At 40.2% G+C, this 17,748-nt stretch overlaps 1 protein-coding gene across 5 annotated transcripts in view; it reads left to right on the top strand.

The window, feature by feature from the left end:
* pacs2 (phosphofurin acidic cluster sorting protein 2) overlaps positions 1-17,748 on the top strand; it is a 62,989-nt gene that overhangs the window by 35,264 nt on the left and 9,977 nt on the right. For 4 of the 5 annotated variants that reach the window (XM_051396024.1, XM_051396026.1, XM_051396027.1 and 1 more), the window contains exons 2-18: positions 5,504-5,591; positions 6,058-6,147; positions 7,091-7,216; positions 9,563-9,725; positions 10,025-10,098; positions 10,271-10,351; positions 11,827-11,886; positions 11,998-12,152; positions 13,335-13,425; positions 13,975-14,046; positions 14,531-14,655; positions 14,959-15,091; positions 15,376-15,480; positions 15,771-15,877; positions 16,008-16,162; positions 16,578-16,688; positions 16,908-17,016. In XM_051396024.1, the coding sequence (XP_051251984.1) occupies positions 5,504-5,591; positions 6,058-6,147; positions 7,091-7,216; positions 9,563-9,725; positions 10,025-10,098; positions 10,271-10,351; positions 11,827-11,886; positions 11,998-12,152; positions 13,335-13,425; positions 13,975-14,046; positions 14,531-14,655; positions 14,959-15,091; positions 15,376-15,480; positions 15,771-15,877; positions 16,008-16,162; positions 16,578-16,688; positions 16,908-17,016 (1,845 nt within the window). The remainder of the gene's footprint in view (positions 1-5,503; positions 5,592-6,057; positions 6,148-7,090; positions 7,217-9,562; positions 9,726-10,024; positions 10,099-10,270; positions 10,352-11,826; positions 11,887-11,997; positions 12,153-13,334; positions 13,426-13,974; positions 14,047-14,530; positions 14,656-14,958; positions 15,092-15,375; positions 15,481-15,770; positions 15,878-16,007; positions 16,163-16,577; positions 16,689-16,907; positions 17,017-17,748) is intronic. The other variant, XM_051396025.1, reaches the window with a different exon arrangement.

Raw genomic sequence — 17,748 nt, forward strand, 5'->3', positions numbered from 1 at the left:
CAAGAGATGAAGATCCAGAGATGCAATCAGTAGCAATTTTACACTTTCAAAGCAGCTTTCGACAGTTTTAGCAACACTAGCGGCTTCAGGGATGTTAAGTTGGCTCAGACTGAAATATCTAATAACTAGTGGATGGATTGCTGTGATAGTTGGCTGAGACATTCATGCCCCTCTCAAGATTAATTATAATAACTTTTGTTAACTTTTCATCTCCTGCCATCACTGAAAATTTCCATTTCCAAATTTACTTTTGGTTTATGACCAAATACATTCATAACTAATGACATTCCCACCTGCCTCAGCTGTTCTTTGTGTTAGGTTGTAATTTGCATGTCAGCAAATGTTAGCATGCTAATACACTAAACAAAGGACATAGTAAACATTACATAAGCGTGCATGTTGACATTGGCATCGTGAGCGTGTTAAGGTCAAAAGCAAATTTTGTCCTGTGAGGCAAACTTGTGATTTTGGGATACATAAATAATGCAGACTTGACTTGACTTACTGTACATAAGCACTGTATTAGCAAAAGTGGTAATAGTAGGTTCAGGAGCAGCTATAATAGTGATTATTAAAGGCTTGCAGTTGTAGTAGTAATTGTAATAGATGTTTTTTGTGCAAATGCAGCTGGAGCAGATGGTATTCTTACAAGTAGCAGTAAAGCAGGAGCAGTAGATGTAGTAAAAGTCATACTTGTGGCATTTCTCTAAACATTGGATGCATTTAGTGGATTAAAATGGAGCGAAGCCTGCGAGCTAGTTCAGGCAGTACACTAGAGCTCTACTATACACACATGACATGCCTCACCCTCCATAATCACTAACCAAGCACACCCTTCCAATCTGGCGGTCCATTTAAGCTGCAAAATGTTCCAGGTCTCCCTCTGCTCTGTCAGTGCTGCTGTTGCCCTGCATCCGTATTGCTGCAAAATTTCACTTAACTGCAGGATGTGAGTAAATGAAGTAACACAAATTCACCCAATCCCTGTGAATTTGTGACAAAAGAAGTTGTCAAATCACCGCAGCAACGTCTTGGAGGGACTGAGTAGTAGTAAAGCAGCAGTTATTCCCATTACATTATGTGGCCTCATTCTTACTGTTGGGTTTCTTTATCTTTTTATTTCTATCCGGGCTGTAGACGAGAACGATTAGCGTAGCAGAATTTTATACGTGTTAACATAATGTGGAAGGTCTGATATGATTTGGCATTAGTCATCAGGTGTTGTTGTCCCTCTGCTGTGTGTTTGCATTCAGCACCGTGTTGATACGTCTCGGCATCAGTGACAACAAAACACATTCCTGTTGGTTTGTTGTTCTTGGCCCGATGAAGTGATTGTGATTTTGCTATCACAGCACCACACTGGGCCTGCCGGTCCTCCCTACGCCATTTGCCAGAGCATCTGTGCTGATCTGGCCACTGGATCAGGATTTGGCAAGGCCATGCTGCAGGCGGCATACCGTGTGTTTCAGCAGACCAGAGCTCCTCTGGGGATGCGTCGAGGGGACCGAACACGGAACAGGTTTCTTTGCTACGGCGCCAAAACAGCAGCTGTGTGCCTTTCTGCATGTCTGTAAACATAGACAGAAGCTCGGTGCACAAAGGCTTTAGCTGGTGGCAGTGAGTGTGTCCTCAGCACTTGGCTGTGTTCTGATATATCATTCTTTGAGTATCAAGGAAGGGACAGAGAGAACTTCTCCCTGCTTCACCAACTTTGGTGATGAGATAAAATTGTGATGAAAGTGTGACGTCACATAAAAACTTCAAGCTTTTCTAATTCAGGGTTTGAATCGGCTTTATATACTGCTAGATGTTGTCTTTATAAACCTGTTCATGCCTCACAAAAAGTGTAAATGTAACTGAAAAAGAGAGCCAGATCGTGCTCCAGATGCTTTTGAGACACATTCTAGCCAGATGTTTAAATGCATTGTTCTCTCTACGCCATATACTGTGTGTAATTTTTACTCCTACCAAGCGTAACTGTGTCAATAACTTGTCGGTGGAGTGACTCCAGCGATACAGCCAGACAGAAGGCGTAATGTATAGTTCTCCTGTTTATATTATCCCTGTTCACCACTGAATTATCTGTGTGGGGTAGAGAGCAGTAAAAGCAAGCGCCTATGAAGGCAATGACGTAGCCCATCTATGTGTTTGTGGTAGTTGATAGTTAGATATAAGGCTGAACAGTTTTTAGAACAAGTTATTCTTCTGCTGGAGGTTTTTTAGCTGTTATCAATCTGCTCCAGGTGTGATACGATAACTCCATCCTCTGGAATAAGATAGAGTCTGCCTCTATTTGTATTTGGCATGAGAAAGGTGGGATCGCTGCAGACAGATGCTCAGTTGAGACACATATATGTCTGAAGTGTTAAGTGAAGTGTTAAATAACCTCTAGATTACTTTTACTTAGAGTTTTTCTTCCCCAAATTGAAGGTCTAAGGACAGATTGTAAAGCCCCCTGAATATTGGGCTATATATTTAAAATTTGACTTGACTTTTGGACAATATAACTTTAAAGGCATTCATTGTGTCCTATTATTTGTACACAAAGATGTCTAAAGTGTGAAGAATAAAAAAAGAGAACTTGAGAGAGAAGTTTAAACTTTGACTTGGTCAATAGCTGCGTAAAGTGGAGGTGATTTCAAAGTCGAAAAGTGGATTTCAAATTCAATTTACAATCTTCAAGCACTTTGTCATAGAAGTTGGGTGAACAATACTGTCATCCAATCAGCGTTCATAAACAATTCTACCATTGTGTTAGTTCAGAAAGTTTCAGAGGACTTTTTGTGAACGTTTGGTGGGAAAATGTCACAAATGTGTCCACGAAAATCAGAAAATACCCCCACTTTAAGTCGCACTCATCTCCGCTTGTCAGAACGTTATGCCACGAGAAATGGGTCAGCACAGATCCTCTTACAAATTAAATGGTGTTTCACTAGAAATAGCATTTCAGTGCTGTTCCTTTGGACAGATACTGCACGATGAACCCATTGTGAGGGATAAAAAAACAAAACGTTGAATCTAAACACCAGAAAAGATAAATGTGACATTTTAGCAGAGCACTCTGTGTGGCAGATATCATGTGGTTGTCTCTGCCTACGCAAACCAGCATCCAGCCACCTAGCATAACTGAAATAGATGGTGCTGTGGGCTTGGAACCAATGGAAACAGGGTAGAATATAAAACAGGAGTACAAGAATGCTGCGTATTGTTTGTGTGAGAGCAGGCCGAAGACAATGCGAGCCTTCATTGGCTTGTGTCCATTGTGCCTGGGATTTCTTGGGCCGTGTCTCAGCTGAAGAAGAGAAAGGTCTTCATTCAGCCTGCTGGGGCTTCTTCAAACCTGCCATTGTCGTCACTTCTTCACTCCCCGTCCCAATGTTTTCCTTTCTCTCTCTCGAGCCTGATTGATACCTCTCTGCTGCAGAGACACAGCATTATGTCACTCAGCACACTGTGTGGTTTTGAAAGCCCTTGACTGTTAGCGCTGCTGTTTTTTGTTTTGTGTCTCACCTATCCGTCCAAGTTTTGCCTCCAGTTTTTCAAAGTAGGAGAGTTGGAGAGGAGTTAGGTTACGCCTAAGGTCAACTCCTCAGTCCTTACACTAAATGACAGTGGATATTGTAATTATGTTGCCCTGGGCTTTTTCCACTCAGCACTGAGCACATTTCTATCTCCTGCGTCACTCATGGCAGTTTTGAGCCACATCTTTTACTCTGTGTGACAATAAACCTTCACTGTAGTTGAATAGCCATTCGCGCTGCTGAATAACATTCAATGCCATGTTGTTATGCTCCAGAATAATGTGGGAGTGATGTCATTCTAACCAACAGCACCGTTAACACTGTTTAATTTTGCAGTAAAAAGGAGAGCCGGATGATAAATGGCTGCTGAAAACAGGCCTCCAGATTGTGAGCAGCCAGCCTGTTCAGTGCAGCTCTTCTGAATGATTCAGTCAAAGGAACCAAAGAGTGCCTCAAAAGAAAAGCTCCTTGAAAAAAAAAAGCTTTTCTTTTTCACGTTCGTCTTGTGAGGAAGTGTCTCAAAAAATCGTGACATGCTTGTTAAAGCACCCTCCCACACACACACTGCCCTAACAATGCCACCCCGACTGCCCCGCCACCATCCTGCTTCAGTGCTGCTATTCTGCTCTGCTGGCAGATGCCCGTCTGCAAGTAAAAGAGGATTTAGCTCAGCCTGCTGTAGGAATTTGAAAAGGTTTCTGTGATCTTCAGCCAGTTCTTCCTCCATCGCTCTGGTGATCACTTTTTTGGGTTTCACTGATGAGAAAAGGTGTTTTTTTTAGAACCGACAGGTCAGGTGTTTGATTACAATCTGGTAAAAATAAGAGCCCGAGCAATACTGGATTTTTGAGGTTTAAAGATCTGACGGTATATTGGCTAATATTTGTGATTTTAAAGTAAGTGATGTTGTTCCCGCTGATAGTTTCACACTATTCCACTGATCTACAGGTGGTGGTAATACACACAGCAATGCACAAAGCAAAGGTAGCAAAGAAGAAGAAGAAGAAGAAGAAGAAAAAGAAGAAAGCTTGCTACTGAATAATGCAGGTTTAAAAAATCTGTGTTACAAATGAGGAATAAAATGCATTAAAAATGTCCAAAATGTTTTACAGGAGTTAAAAAAGTGGAATTTTTATGTTGATATTTTTGGCATATAACAAGCAGACACAGAGGGTTTAGAACCACCTGGAAAATAAGTATATAGCCAGGACATGATCATTTAGCATGTAAAGACCGGAAACACATCATCTGGCTCTTTCTCAAATGTAATTAAATCTACCTACTGGTTCAACTTTAGCGTTAAATTGAATTTATTACTTTAGATCTAAAAACAACAAGCTGTGGTTTTACAGGAAGTATCTCTGTTTGGGTAAGGATTTTACAACCAACGTTTTACAGCTAAGATTTGCCGTAGCTGGGGTCCTTGCTTTAGGGTCCATGGGTTCAACTCTCCCACATTTCCTGTCACTCTTCAGCTATCACTATCAATTATAGGCAATAAAAGCCCCCAAAAATATGTTTTAAAAAGAGTTGCCATTTCCTAATACTTCATCATCAGCCTTCATATTCACATAAATCTGTGATAAGCTGCCAATAATATCGGCTGTGCCAATGTATTGGTCGGCTTTGGTAAAACTGACCTCACACATTTATGTCTGCATCAAATTAACACCTACTGTAAACTGTGAAAGTGTACAAGTGAAATTATCACACTTGCACAGAGTCATTGAACCTGTTGACTGACTGATGCTGTGTTTCCTGACATACCGCATGTGTTTTTTTTAGTTGTAAACTGTTTACTTGTGACTGTTTCATGAATACACAGTCTGTTTTTGTGTGTGGGAATGACTCATCTGTTTGTGCATATTAAAAACACACCTGTGGTGTTAAATCAAACATTATTTCTCTCTCTCTCTCTCTCTCTCTCTCTCTCTCTCTCTCTCTCTCTCTCTCTCTCTCTCTCTCTCTCTCTCTCTCCTCAGATTGTGCAGTTTGACTCTGAAGAAGCTGGTTGTGATGAGAGAACTTGATAAAGAGCTCATCTCTGTGGTCATAGCGGTTAAAATCCAGGTATGCTAAATAAACAGACACACAAGAGCTGCACATACAAACAAATATAATGTCCATCTGTCCCGTATATGATGAAGGGCAAAAGAATGGCCAGAGTGGTTTATATTTTACTGTTCAGTCCATAACTTATTGTTCTTTTTAGAATTTTCCACCGTCATGTTGTAAGAGACACAACATCATATTATAACCTAACTCTGACAATAATCAAACCCGTTACTGAAAGAAGAAAATAGCACAAATGCCTTCAAAGATGTACATAAGACAGTTTAGCTTGCTTTGTAAAATTCACAAAATACACAGTGAAGTACAAGAGTTCTGTAGTAAATGTTTTAATACTAGTATGGTGTCTTAAAATATGTTGAATCTTGCTGAATTATTTATGCTGTGCACCTTTGCTGCAGAGATGCAGAGTACTTCCAGGGGAAAAACTCCCACAATTTTTTTTTTCTTTTTTTTTTTTTTACAGGGCTCCAAACGGATTTTGAGGTCCCATGAGATAGTGCTGCCACCCAGTGGGTCTGTGGAGACCGATCTGGCTCTCACCTTTTCACTGCAGGTAATCAAGGTAACCAAACAGCAGCATATCACCATGCTGCTGTTTGGTTCAAAATAAACATCGTAGGTTACCAAATAAACCATTCATGAATAATTTGAAGGTCTTTATTTGCCATTTTTTTCATTGAACTGAGATTTTAGTGTGTGGGATGAATTTTATTACACCCGTTGCCATGGCAACTGTTCCAACTTCCATTAGATATCAATGAGATATGAAGCCCTCTTTTCTGTATTGCGGAAATACTGTTTAGAGATGCAGCTCTTCTGTGAAAAAGATAAGGGTGGCAATATTCTTTATCTCATAAAAAGATCAAAAGCAACAATATTTTAGTCCTTCTTTCAATTCTTTCAGACTTTTGCAGCTTTCCTCGTTCCTACTGAGGATGTAAAACTTGAAAAACAAGTCACAGATATATACTTTTGGTTATTTCAGAGATTTCTGCATTTAAGTTTTTGTCTTTGTTCCTCTCACTGGTTTAAAGAGGGCGTGGCTCAACCACATATTGAAGCAGATTAGATTTTAGAGTTTTTTTATTGTGTTAAAGCCTTTACAGGTAACTAAGGATGTTTTTTTTCTGAACTTAAACTAAAATCACTTCTTATTTAGTCGATAATATTTAACGTATTAGACGTATTATTACTTTCATGGGCTTTATTAGAATAGTAGTGAATAGTGTATTTATTGGACTCCAGTATGTGGGATCAATTCAAAATATCCTAAAGTAAACAGTTCATTTCAACAAATAAACATGTCACACAGTGCAACAGTGTGTCTCACTGATGTGTTTGTAATAGTTTTTGGACAACAGTGGAGCTCTATGGCACAGAGGAACAAGAAATATCTTAATATACACAATAAAAAATAAAAATAGCATCACTACCAGTTAAATTAATGAGTAATTTGTACCTTTTGCTTTCTTTTTCCTGGTTTCCTCCCTTTTCAGTACCCTCACTTCTTAAAGCGAGAAGGAAACAAGCTGCAGATCATGCTGCAAAGGCGAAAGAGATACAAGAACCGAACTATCTTGGGCTACAAGACCCTCGCAGTGGGATCCATTGATATGGCCGAGGTACAGTATGACGACGCTGCAACGAACCTGGTTTCATGTTCATATTGTCTGTGTAAGATGGTGGGTTTGTGTCATTGCTGTTTGCAGTATGTAGAGGATACCAAGATTGTACTTCTGCTGCTCTTTCTGTGAAGTCTCGGGGCAGGCAGGAGTAGGAAAAATGCACCAGCCCTAACAGGCTGTTAGTGTCAGGACTGGTGTGAAAATATAATGAGGAACTGGTCGATGTTAGCAAGCTCTGGCCTCCACAACTTCACATAAGGTTTTGCTGAGCCTCTTGTACTTGTATAATACTTTTTATCTTTGAAAGACTTAAAGGTCCAGTGTGTAACATTTAGGAGGAGCTATTGGCAGAATAGGAATATCATATTCATAGTAGTCAGTAATGTTATCACCTGAAAATAGGAAGAGTTTTTTCGTTACCTTAGAAATTAACCGTTTTTATCCTTCGAGGGAGCGGGTCCTTTTCTACGGAGGCAGCCATGTTGAACCACCATCTACAATAGTCTAGAACAAACAAACCAAACACTGCCTGTAGATTGGGCCTTTTGCGTTTTTAGTAAGTTTCGCAGCCACCATAGTTTCTCCAACATGCTTAGAAGGCTGATTTGTATTCAAATGGTTGCAATCTGCAACCTAATCCTAACCATACACACTGGTCCTTTAAGATAATTACTTTTTCTCCGTACAAGCCTGCTTTCTTATTATATTATAGATGTGAAGAAAACTTCCAAAAGTTACCCGATGGACACATCTCTTGTGTTTTAATAAAATCAGGAATACATAAATAGGGGACTTGCTTCAGATTAATATTCTTCAGTGCAGATGTTGCTGCAGTTCCCATATGGCTGACAAAGCTCAGTGGAGCTTATTAAGGTCACATCTCAGCAGCTGAGAGAAGACAAAAAAAAAAACAAAAAGACATTTTGGCGCCTGGGAGGAGGGAAAAAAAGAAGCAGAAACAGAGAGTTGTACTTAACCACAAGAAATAAATACTTCTCGCTTTTTCAGCTGAAGGACACAAAGGGGCTCTGACACAACATACCACACAAGATACAGTGTAAATTGCTAAAGGCTGACATGGTCTTGCTGGACTGCGCTACAACAAAGAGAGTCATCCAGATTTGGGGTGGTGCCGTCCTGAAATAACCTGGGTTTGTGATGCTGCTTTAATAGTGAAGCCTCAGTTTCAAATAGCAGGAAACTGTGGGTGGTTAACCGCAGCACCCAGGTGTGAATATCTAATGAATATAGGTAATTAGGATAATTAAGATTGCTCCTGGTTGGGAGGTTAGGGTCATTCTCTCAAAGCTTAATTCACAATATTATCTTACAGGAATATTTTTGGCAAACTAAAATGTCTTCTTGCCAAGAGTTAGATGAGAAGATTGATACCACTCTCATATCTAAATCTAATAATACACATTAAACTGCAGCTGGTTAGTTTAGCTAAGACATTCATAGTATTCACTGTTAAGACAGAAATAGTTCCGTTTTTATTTTAGGGAGAGAAGTTCAAACCCTGGCTTCTTTGTCACCTGCGACAAGCACTTTAGACAGAGTGTAATGTATGGCCCCCCTCAACCGTCTCCTGGCTGTAGCTTCATATTTACCATTCAGACATGAGAGTCAATCTTCTAATCTCACTCTCAGTGAAGAAAGCAATTAACCTTATTTCACAAAATGTCAAACTGTTCTTTTAAATCAAAGCCCACAACACAAATGTGACTTTTACAGGATTTTCTACGTACTTTACTTTGAAATCTAGTTTTAAGCAATACAGTGAGGACACCAATAAAGCTGTGTTGAATGATTGACCTGAATATTTAAAAAGTTAAAGCTGTTTTGACTGTGTGCACACATATTGTTATCTGCCTCAGTGGCTTGAATTCCCAGATGGCTGTGATAACATCCAAATTCCCACATTCAAGTAAAATTGAACAACAACAAGCGTAGTCTCTGAGCTTGCAATGCATTATGGTATAGAGTTTACTACAGATGGAGAACCTGATATCTCTACAAAAATGAAATACAACTTTGACAGAAATTTTGCTCACAGTGTTAATGTATCTAAAGGCCAGAGGTGACAAAAGTACACACATTATTTAATCAAGTAGAGGTACAGATACTTGTGTAAAGACTTCAGTACAGATATTTGTGTGTAAATGTAGAAGGTAAAGGGAAAAGTAAAGTACAGTAACATAGTAACAAAACTCACGAAGAATCAAAAGAACTGAGAAATGAGCTCAGATCACTCAGTCTCGCTGTGGTGGATCATTCCTCTCACTACATTTCTTCCCCTCTCTCATATTCTGCCTCTGCTCTCTTTTCTTTCACCTCTCCCAGGTGATGCAGCACCCGACAGAGGGAGGCCAGGTCCTGCCTCTCTGCAGCAACCAGAAAGAAATGCTGGGGAAGGTGGCAGAGATCTGGATCTTTTCCCTGTCCAGTCAGCCAATAGACCACGAGGAGGCAGCCCTGCAGGGAGGACAGAAGATCAAATGCTCCGGTACACGTTGCCACTCATTACCCCCGGTGTTGTGAGGTTAAAACAGCAGGAAGCCATCATAATCACCTAATATGCTCCATGGGCTAAATAGAGCAGGGATCACAGGGTTCAAGGTTTTCTTGCTAATCGTGCAGAAAGCGATTTAAATTCAGGTAGAATACAGCTCTCTGTGTGTGCTGCACACATCATGTATATTAAGAGCCTGGCTGCATGTCAAATTTAAAAGGGTCATTGAAATATGTATGAGGGATCTTCTACGCCCTACAGCCTTTAATCTCCCTACTTGTCCTCTGCTTTAGATAACTACTCAGAGGAAGAGTATGAGAGCTTCTCCTCGGAGCAGGAAGCCAGCGACGATGCTGTGCAGGGACAGGTGAGTCGGCCTGGAAATGATTGATGCAAACAGACTTTTAAGGGTCATGAGGCAAAGCACTTTACGTCATTCTGGTCAGCGGCAAGTCGGTTGGCGATTAGTTGGAGCATGAGGTTGGAAGACGTGTAAATAATGCATTTATGTGTCTTAACTTCCTCTTCATTGTTTTCAGGATCTGGAGGATGATGAGTACGATGTGAGGAAGCCAAAGAAGCAGAGGAGGTCGATTGTGAGAACGCCCTCCATCACCAGAGTAAGAGACGTGAACCAGGGATTAAAGGAGCCCCAACTGAAGTATAAGTTTAGTTTGAGGAAACAAACCTTCGACCATGACAGTGTCTTTGCAGAGTTCCCACACTGTGACCTCTAGTTTCATGGTTGTAAACTTGGACAGGTGCAATAACTTCATGGAGTCCTCCCCCAGGTTAAGTGTTTCTGTCACAAGGTGTGTATGAGGCAGCAAGGAAAAGGCCCCAACTGCAGACAACCAGACAGGCGGGAACAGTTCAGAGATTTTAATGGTGAAATAATAAAATGTGCACACTCGTAAGTGAAGTAACATCTAGGAATTGACTGGGAAAAGGGGCTGGTATTTACACACAGACACAGGAACTCAGGATTGATGGAGAATGTTTGAGGGCATCTGATGAAAAGGAGGAGAATGCCAATGAATTCAAAGCCTCATAGAAATGCAGGGACCCGGGGAATTGAGGATGTGTGTGAAAGCAGGGTTGGAGAGACATAATGGGAAAAGATAAAAACAACTAAGGCAGCTATTGTGACAGACCCCCTGTTTTCACTCTTTTATGGTGAGCTATGGTAATCGGCTGCTGGCAGTGGAGCCATATTTAATGCACGGACTTGAGAGTGGTATTGATCTTCTCTAACCCAATAATCTAATTCTCAGCAAGAAAGCAAATAAGTGGATTTCAAAAAGTTACTCCTTTAAGATGAAGTTACATTTGGGAAACAGTGGCCTGTTATGGTTACATTTGCATGCATTTCTGTGGGTCTTTCATTCAATGACACTAAATTCTACAGCAATGCAACCGCACTAAACTAAACCTTACTGAAAAATTCAGCTGCAGTCTATGAAAATCATTGTCAGTATATCTCAAAATCAATTCTAGACAAGTTATTTTATGTGCCAAACCCACCTGATCTGGTGGAAGCTTTCCTGGTTCACTGTAAAGTAGTAAAGGTGACTGATAACATCCATCTTTTTACCTCAGACGTAGTTGACGTAGGTAGTGGTCGATGAGTTCAGCATACAGTAGCTGAGGAGTGTTCAGGTACTGTAGTCGAATGTGCTTCTAAAATAAACATTTCCATTAGGTCCTCATTATGTTCGTATTGTAGGTGATTAATTTGCAGATATTCAGCACCTTTCAGTGAGCTTTAATGAGACAGTTTAAATATGTTTTGTTTCTCGTGGGGGATATGGTTTTATAGAGCTCAGTGAGCAGAAGCAGGAGATGAAAGCCCCAGAAAGCAGATGAGGCATGATGTTGCTTGATTATTGATTTACATGAGCACACGCAGCAAAATCGATACCCAGCCAACACTGCAAATGTATCTACTGCCGGTAAAATTACTAAAATGGAGGAGCTCCAGCTCAGCAGCAGCTGTAGCTGTTATCTCTGTATTGGATTGCTGAGAGTACTGTAGTAAATCATAACTAGGTCACAGACTGACTTGTAGTTGTGTGTTTATTCTCTTGTGTTTTAGCAGCAGAACTTTAAACAGCGAGTGGTGGCTCTTCTGAAGCGGTTCAGAGTTTCAGACGAGGTGGGTGTTTCTGTCTCGTGTTGATGTGGGAATTTAGTTTTCTCTTGTTTGTCTACTGTGGAGCCGCTGAGCTACTGAAGATGTACTGTCTGTACTTATGTGTGTGTGAAGGTGTTGGACTCAGAGCAGGACCCTGCAGAGCCGCCCCCTGAGGTGGAGGAGGAGGACCTGGACCTGGACAGTGTGGAGTTTGAGAACCCGAGTGACAGCGGCCCGGAGCTTGATGACGACGACAGCGTCCTCAGCACACCAAAACCCAAACTCAAGTGAGTGTTTCTCAGCAGTAATGAGTATGTGTGTGTCTTTATTTGGGAGAAACCTGACTTACGTTGCAGGCCAAATAATGATAATAAAGTTAAAAATCTTCATAAAAGTTTTCCGCAGCCATTTTGACATATAGTAGTAGTAAACATCAGTTTCACCAATGATACTAATACAGGTTTTGTTCCATTCAGGTCAAACAGAGTCAGGTTGCTGCTGTTGTGTATGTCAGCTCACTGGAAATGCTACACTAAATGGAACTGAACCTTAATGGGTGTGACCTAGTTATGGCTCTCTAGCATGTGGAAAACTGGTTCTTTGAAGGTTCACAAGTTGAACCAACTTCCAAACCAGCACTAGAACCAGCCCAGAACTAGCACTAGGCTCATGTTGGGTAATGCTGTAACAGGCACCACCTATAGGCTGGGTGTCAGTCCAGTCCCGCCCACTGCAGCAATGTATGAAAGATAAAATGTGTTTTTTGAACATGGAAGCATGTCAACTTATTATAGTAGACTCACCATTTCCTTAATTTTTCCTTAAACCCTGCAGCAAGCGAGGTTGCCTTACTATAAATTTTAGCCTTGTTATTGCAGCTGTATTTATCCAATAGTTTGTGCTTGTACTCTATGATAGTGACATTTTAATGATTTAAAAAAAATTACGTTCAGGGTTTTCTTTAGGTTTTCTTTTTAAAACTTTTATATAATAGGACATATAAACATATACTCATAAAGTTAAAGGAGTACTCCAGCAGTGAAGCATTGCATATCTGCACGTAAAAACGAGAAACCAAACAAAGCAGCAGAGGCTGAGACATCCTGGCTTTCAGATCCCAGTGTAAGTCAATTGCCATTAATTCTAGATCTTTCACTTCCCTAAATTCAATTCACCAGTGTTTTTCTTTCTTTTTGCCTTGTAAACACCTGTGTCTCCAACTCCACACCCACAGTTTCTAATGCAGGTCTAAGTCTAAAATGCAAATCAAAGTGTAAAGTCAGAGATTGGTGATGGTGGTAGAGTTTAGTATGCCATCGCTTCAGTACGTGTTCTGTACTTTATTGAATGGTACCATACTTAAAACACTGTGATCTATACTGACCAACTCACCCATATCAGTCAATAACAGTCAAACTGATTTGTGTTTGTTTTCTTAACTTCAGCCCATATTGTTTCCTGTGTTTCAGGCCATATTTTGAGGGTCTCTCCCTCTCCAGCTCTCAAACTGAGATCGGGAGCATCCACAGCAGCCGGAGCCACAGGGAGCCTCCCAGCCCGGTGAGACCGACATTACTGCAGCAGCACAGTGATTAACACAGTGTGTAAAAAACAGCCATAAATAACTGCAGCAGCGGAGCAGTTCTCCTTCTGCATATTTTGAACATGTGACTCCAGTTTATGTAAAATGAGACCAGCCTTTTTCTGCTTCTTTGTGTGCCTGATCACATGCCCACCTCAGACCCCTACTCCTTCTACATTTACCTAAGCAAACGGGGTTACTAATACCACAGTGAAACAGCTCAAGGCCGACCAGTGCAACCACTGAACTGCACCGATGATCAAATCCTCTGGAGCAGAAAGGCGTTAATTTTCCCGCTTTAGGGCATCTTTCACTGAAGTACAGAAGTGTAAAATTTCACTTCCTCCGCTCCGATTTTCCCATCAGTCCACAGGTTCAAACCAGTTATAATATGACCAGCAGTTTGTTTATTAAACTGTAGGGCTTCTGTTGAATGAAACAATGCTTTACTTTCTGTGAAATAAAAGTTCCTGGGACTCCATCAAACCCAGATAATGTTTATTATTCTTCTCACCATCTCATTCCAGATTGACCCAGATAAAACCAAGTGTGGTGGGGCCAAATTTCCAGATGACAGTGTGTCTGACAATGTCTCCTTTGTGAGTATCAGCTCTTAAAGCTGCTTGAGATCAATAACTGGCATCAGTATTTATTATTGTAAGTCATTATTTTGATAACTGGCATCAGTATTTATTATTGTAAGTCATTATTTTGAGGGAAACATGGTAAAATGAGCCTTCCAGCCTTTTAAACATTTAAATAATTGCACATTTTAAGTTATGTATGTCTTTTTATGTTGCCTTGTGTTTCCCAATGCCTTTCTGTCTAATGTAAAGCACTTTCTTTTTATTGCCTTGTTGTTGAAAGTTGTAGTCTCACACTCACTTCACATACAGGAAGAAGAGATACATTTTAGGGGTTAATAGTCAAGTTTGCAATCATAATACAATAAGAATAAATCATAAGGACAGTCAAGACATTTAAGGTGTGAAAAAGTGTTGTTTTGAGAAAGAGAAAAATGCATAAACACATCTGTTAGCTCCTAACTCATAAACCCTGTTTTTCTCTTTTGTTTCCCCTCAGGAGCAGCCGGAGGCGGTTACTCCGACCACAGAGCTGGAGATGGACAACATGGACACATTTTTAGAGAGACTGCCACCAAGTGGCAAAATGACCAAGACAGAGTCCCTTATCATTTCATCCAACAGGTAGAAATATATAAAAAAGAATAACCCACTTCTTTAAAGCTTTGATATACGTCATAGTAAGATGGGGTTTTTTAAAGCTCACATAAATCTTTATGATAAAAATTCACAGAAAACAACACGATAGATGAAACAAACTGATGTGAATTCAGTGTTAAAAAGGGAAAATAGTGCATCAGGTTTTGATTTGAATCGATATTTTTGTCTTTAATCATCTCCTACAGATCAGGATTGTGCTTCCTGTTGTTGACCATCACATCTCTGCCAGTCCTCCATCTCTCTTCCTCTGCTGTTTTCATTTTTTAGGCAAGAACCAAAGTTGGCAGGGAGGCGAGGCAGGAGCACGTCACTGAAGGAGCGCCAGCCCAGCAGGCCGCAGAACGAGAGGGCCAACAGCCTGGACAACGAGCGGTCCCTAGACACACGCTGCCACCTACAGGTAGGACGAAAGAACTGCAAAAAGAAAAATATTGTCCTGAAAGTTTTTTATTTTTATTTTTTACAGTAACAGAGCTTTACCCCGATTGTTGACCCTATATAACAGTTAATATGACAGGCAAAACATCTCTACAAGCCATTATGTCAGGCAAAGTCCTGGCAAAACAACTCAGTCACTTTAAAGTTTTGAATCTTCCAGATTCACTTGAAGAAAATCTCATATTTTGCAGTCCTTACATCAAAAATATGGGCCCTTATTTTATTTTACTTATTTCACCTGCCTAGATCCCAAGAAAGACGGTGTATGACCAACTAAACCACATCCTGGTGTCTGATAACCACCTCCCTGACAGCATCATTCTCATCAACACATCGGACTGGCAGGGCCAGGTAAGGAATATCAGCACAAGCTTGAAATGGCTCCTACTTTGCATATGTCTTTTTCTTTATACTTGCCTTGGTAATCACCATTTGTCTGTTTAACCAAAAGTTAAACAGACTCTTGAAAATAATTGTTTGTGAAGCATTACTTTTTTTTTCTTTTCTTCTTCTTTTACGAATGTTAAAAGATAGCTGGTAATAAATTATTCAACCAAAAACAGTGAAATGTTTTTCATAATGAAGTCATGCAGTTTTCAGTTTGAGTTTTTGCCACTAATCTGATTTTCCTTCTCTCTCAGTATCTTTCAGATATGCTGCAAAACCACCATCTACCAGTGGTCTGCACCTGCACCACAGCCGACATCCAAGCTGCGTTCAACACCATCGTCTCCCGCATACAGAGATTGTAAGTCAGTCTCTCACATGCTGCTGAATTAACTGTGATTAATAAGAAGAGTTTACTATGTGAAGTCCTATTTCCCTTTACCAAATTTGATGGTTTCGATTGTAAGCTGTGTATTTATTGTCTTTCCTAGTTGCAACTGTAACTCCCAGACGCCCATTCCCATAAAGATCGCAGTGGCTGGAGCGCAGCACTATCTCAGTGCTGTTCTGAGGCTTTTTGTGGACCACCTTTCCCATAAGACCCCTGACTGGCTCGGCTACATGAGGTTCCTTATCATCCCTTTAGGTTAGGTTACAGTCTAATCCTAATGCTACTCTCATGTTTTTGTTTTTCTGGTAATATTTAAAAGTGCTATATTTGTCCAAATGCTATAATTACTGAAAATGGATAAGTAGAGACTCCTGGAGACTTCTGGTAATGGTATTAGTGTTTCTCAAAAATCAAGCTTTGGCTTTTATGATGAGACAAGCATGTCGGAAAAAATATTTTTCTATCTTTCTTTCACTCCTCTCACCACCTGCCATTACCTAGGCAGGTTTGTCCTATAAAGCAAACTAACACATCTTCCTGATGGCAACAAACCAGAGGAGGCTCTCAGTCCTCTTTGTATTGGTCTTATTTGTTAGTTATATTCATTTAACACTGCATCTTTAAAGCTGTTTGTTGTCTGATTTTGACTGTTTTTCTTTTATTGGTTTAGGCACACATCCAGTCTCCAAATATCTCGGCACTATTGACTATCGATACAACAGTTTGTTCCAGGACGCAGCTTGGAGGGACCTGTTTCACAAACCAGAAGCTCCTGTTGTTGGTGGGCTCTTACGTCTTACTGACGATTAAATACCTATTTTTAGTTTCCAGTAGTCTTTAGAGAACATCTACAATATGGAAAACCGGTCATTTTTGCTTCTTAAATAATTTAGATTTGAAATTAAGAAATGAATGTGAGCATCTTGACTATTGTTTCTGATGATGTGTTCAGGTACTGTACAGTCAGTAGTAGAGAATTAATCACTGTGCCCTTGTGCAGCCCAGGAGAACCCAGACGTAGTGTCAAGGGTAACTCAGTACATGATGGGAGCTAACGGAGCTCACCAGCTTCCCATCGCAGAGGCCATGCTCACCTACAAACAGAAGAGGTATGTTTTCTTTTCTTTTCAGGATTTCAATCTCATTTAATAACAGGTCTGAGAAAATTACAGCGTGAGCACTTACAGAAGTGAGACTTTAAATGTGTTTTTTGTGAGTAACCCTGAAAAAGTCTGGAGGGTTTCATCTAACAAGTGCTTCTAATGCCGAGCTTTCAGCTGTTTTTCAAAAGGGGATTGAACTGTTACGTAAAAGATTGACTGTGAAAAAGTGATAGCTTGCTTTTAAAAATACATTTTATAAATTTTTTTGACATTACCTACAAATTCTGGCACAGCTGTGCAGAGCGCCAAACACCCTTCCAGTAAAGTGAAAACAGGAAGTTTCACTGGTTGCAATTGTGAAACAAAGTCAGTGATTACACATCAGCAAAAAAAAAAGGGATGCTATAAAGTTAGATGAAGGGTATTCTAAAAATGAATTGTATTGCATATTTTTGTTTCAGATTCCGGCACGCACGCATGTTGAATCTATTTAGTTACAACATGGTAAGTGGAGATAAAAATGAATGGTTCAAAAAACGCTCCGAACTGGAACTATTGGGAAGAGTGGATTAGGAGTACCCCTCTTCCACCTAGTTATCTCTGGTTCTTGAACCAGTTTCGTTCAGGATTCATCAACAGTCAATAATAAATGTAATAATAACAAATAATCTTAATATTAGGCTTAAACCTGCCTCCTGTCTGTAGCTGAACAGAACCTTTGAATCTGCCCAGATGACA

The sequence above is a fragment of the Dicentrarchus labrax genome, unplaced genomic scaffold (genome assembly GCF_905237075.1).
Source record: "Dicentrarchus labrax unplaced genomic scaffold, dlabrax2021, whole genome shotgun sequence".
NCBI lineage: Eukaryota > Metazoa > Chordata > Actinopteri > Moronidae > Dicentrarchus > Dicentrarchus labrax.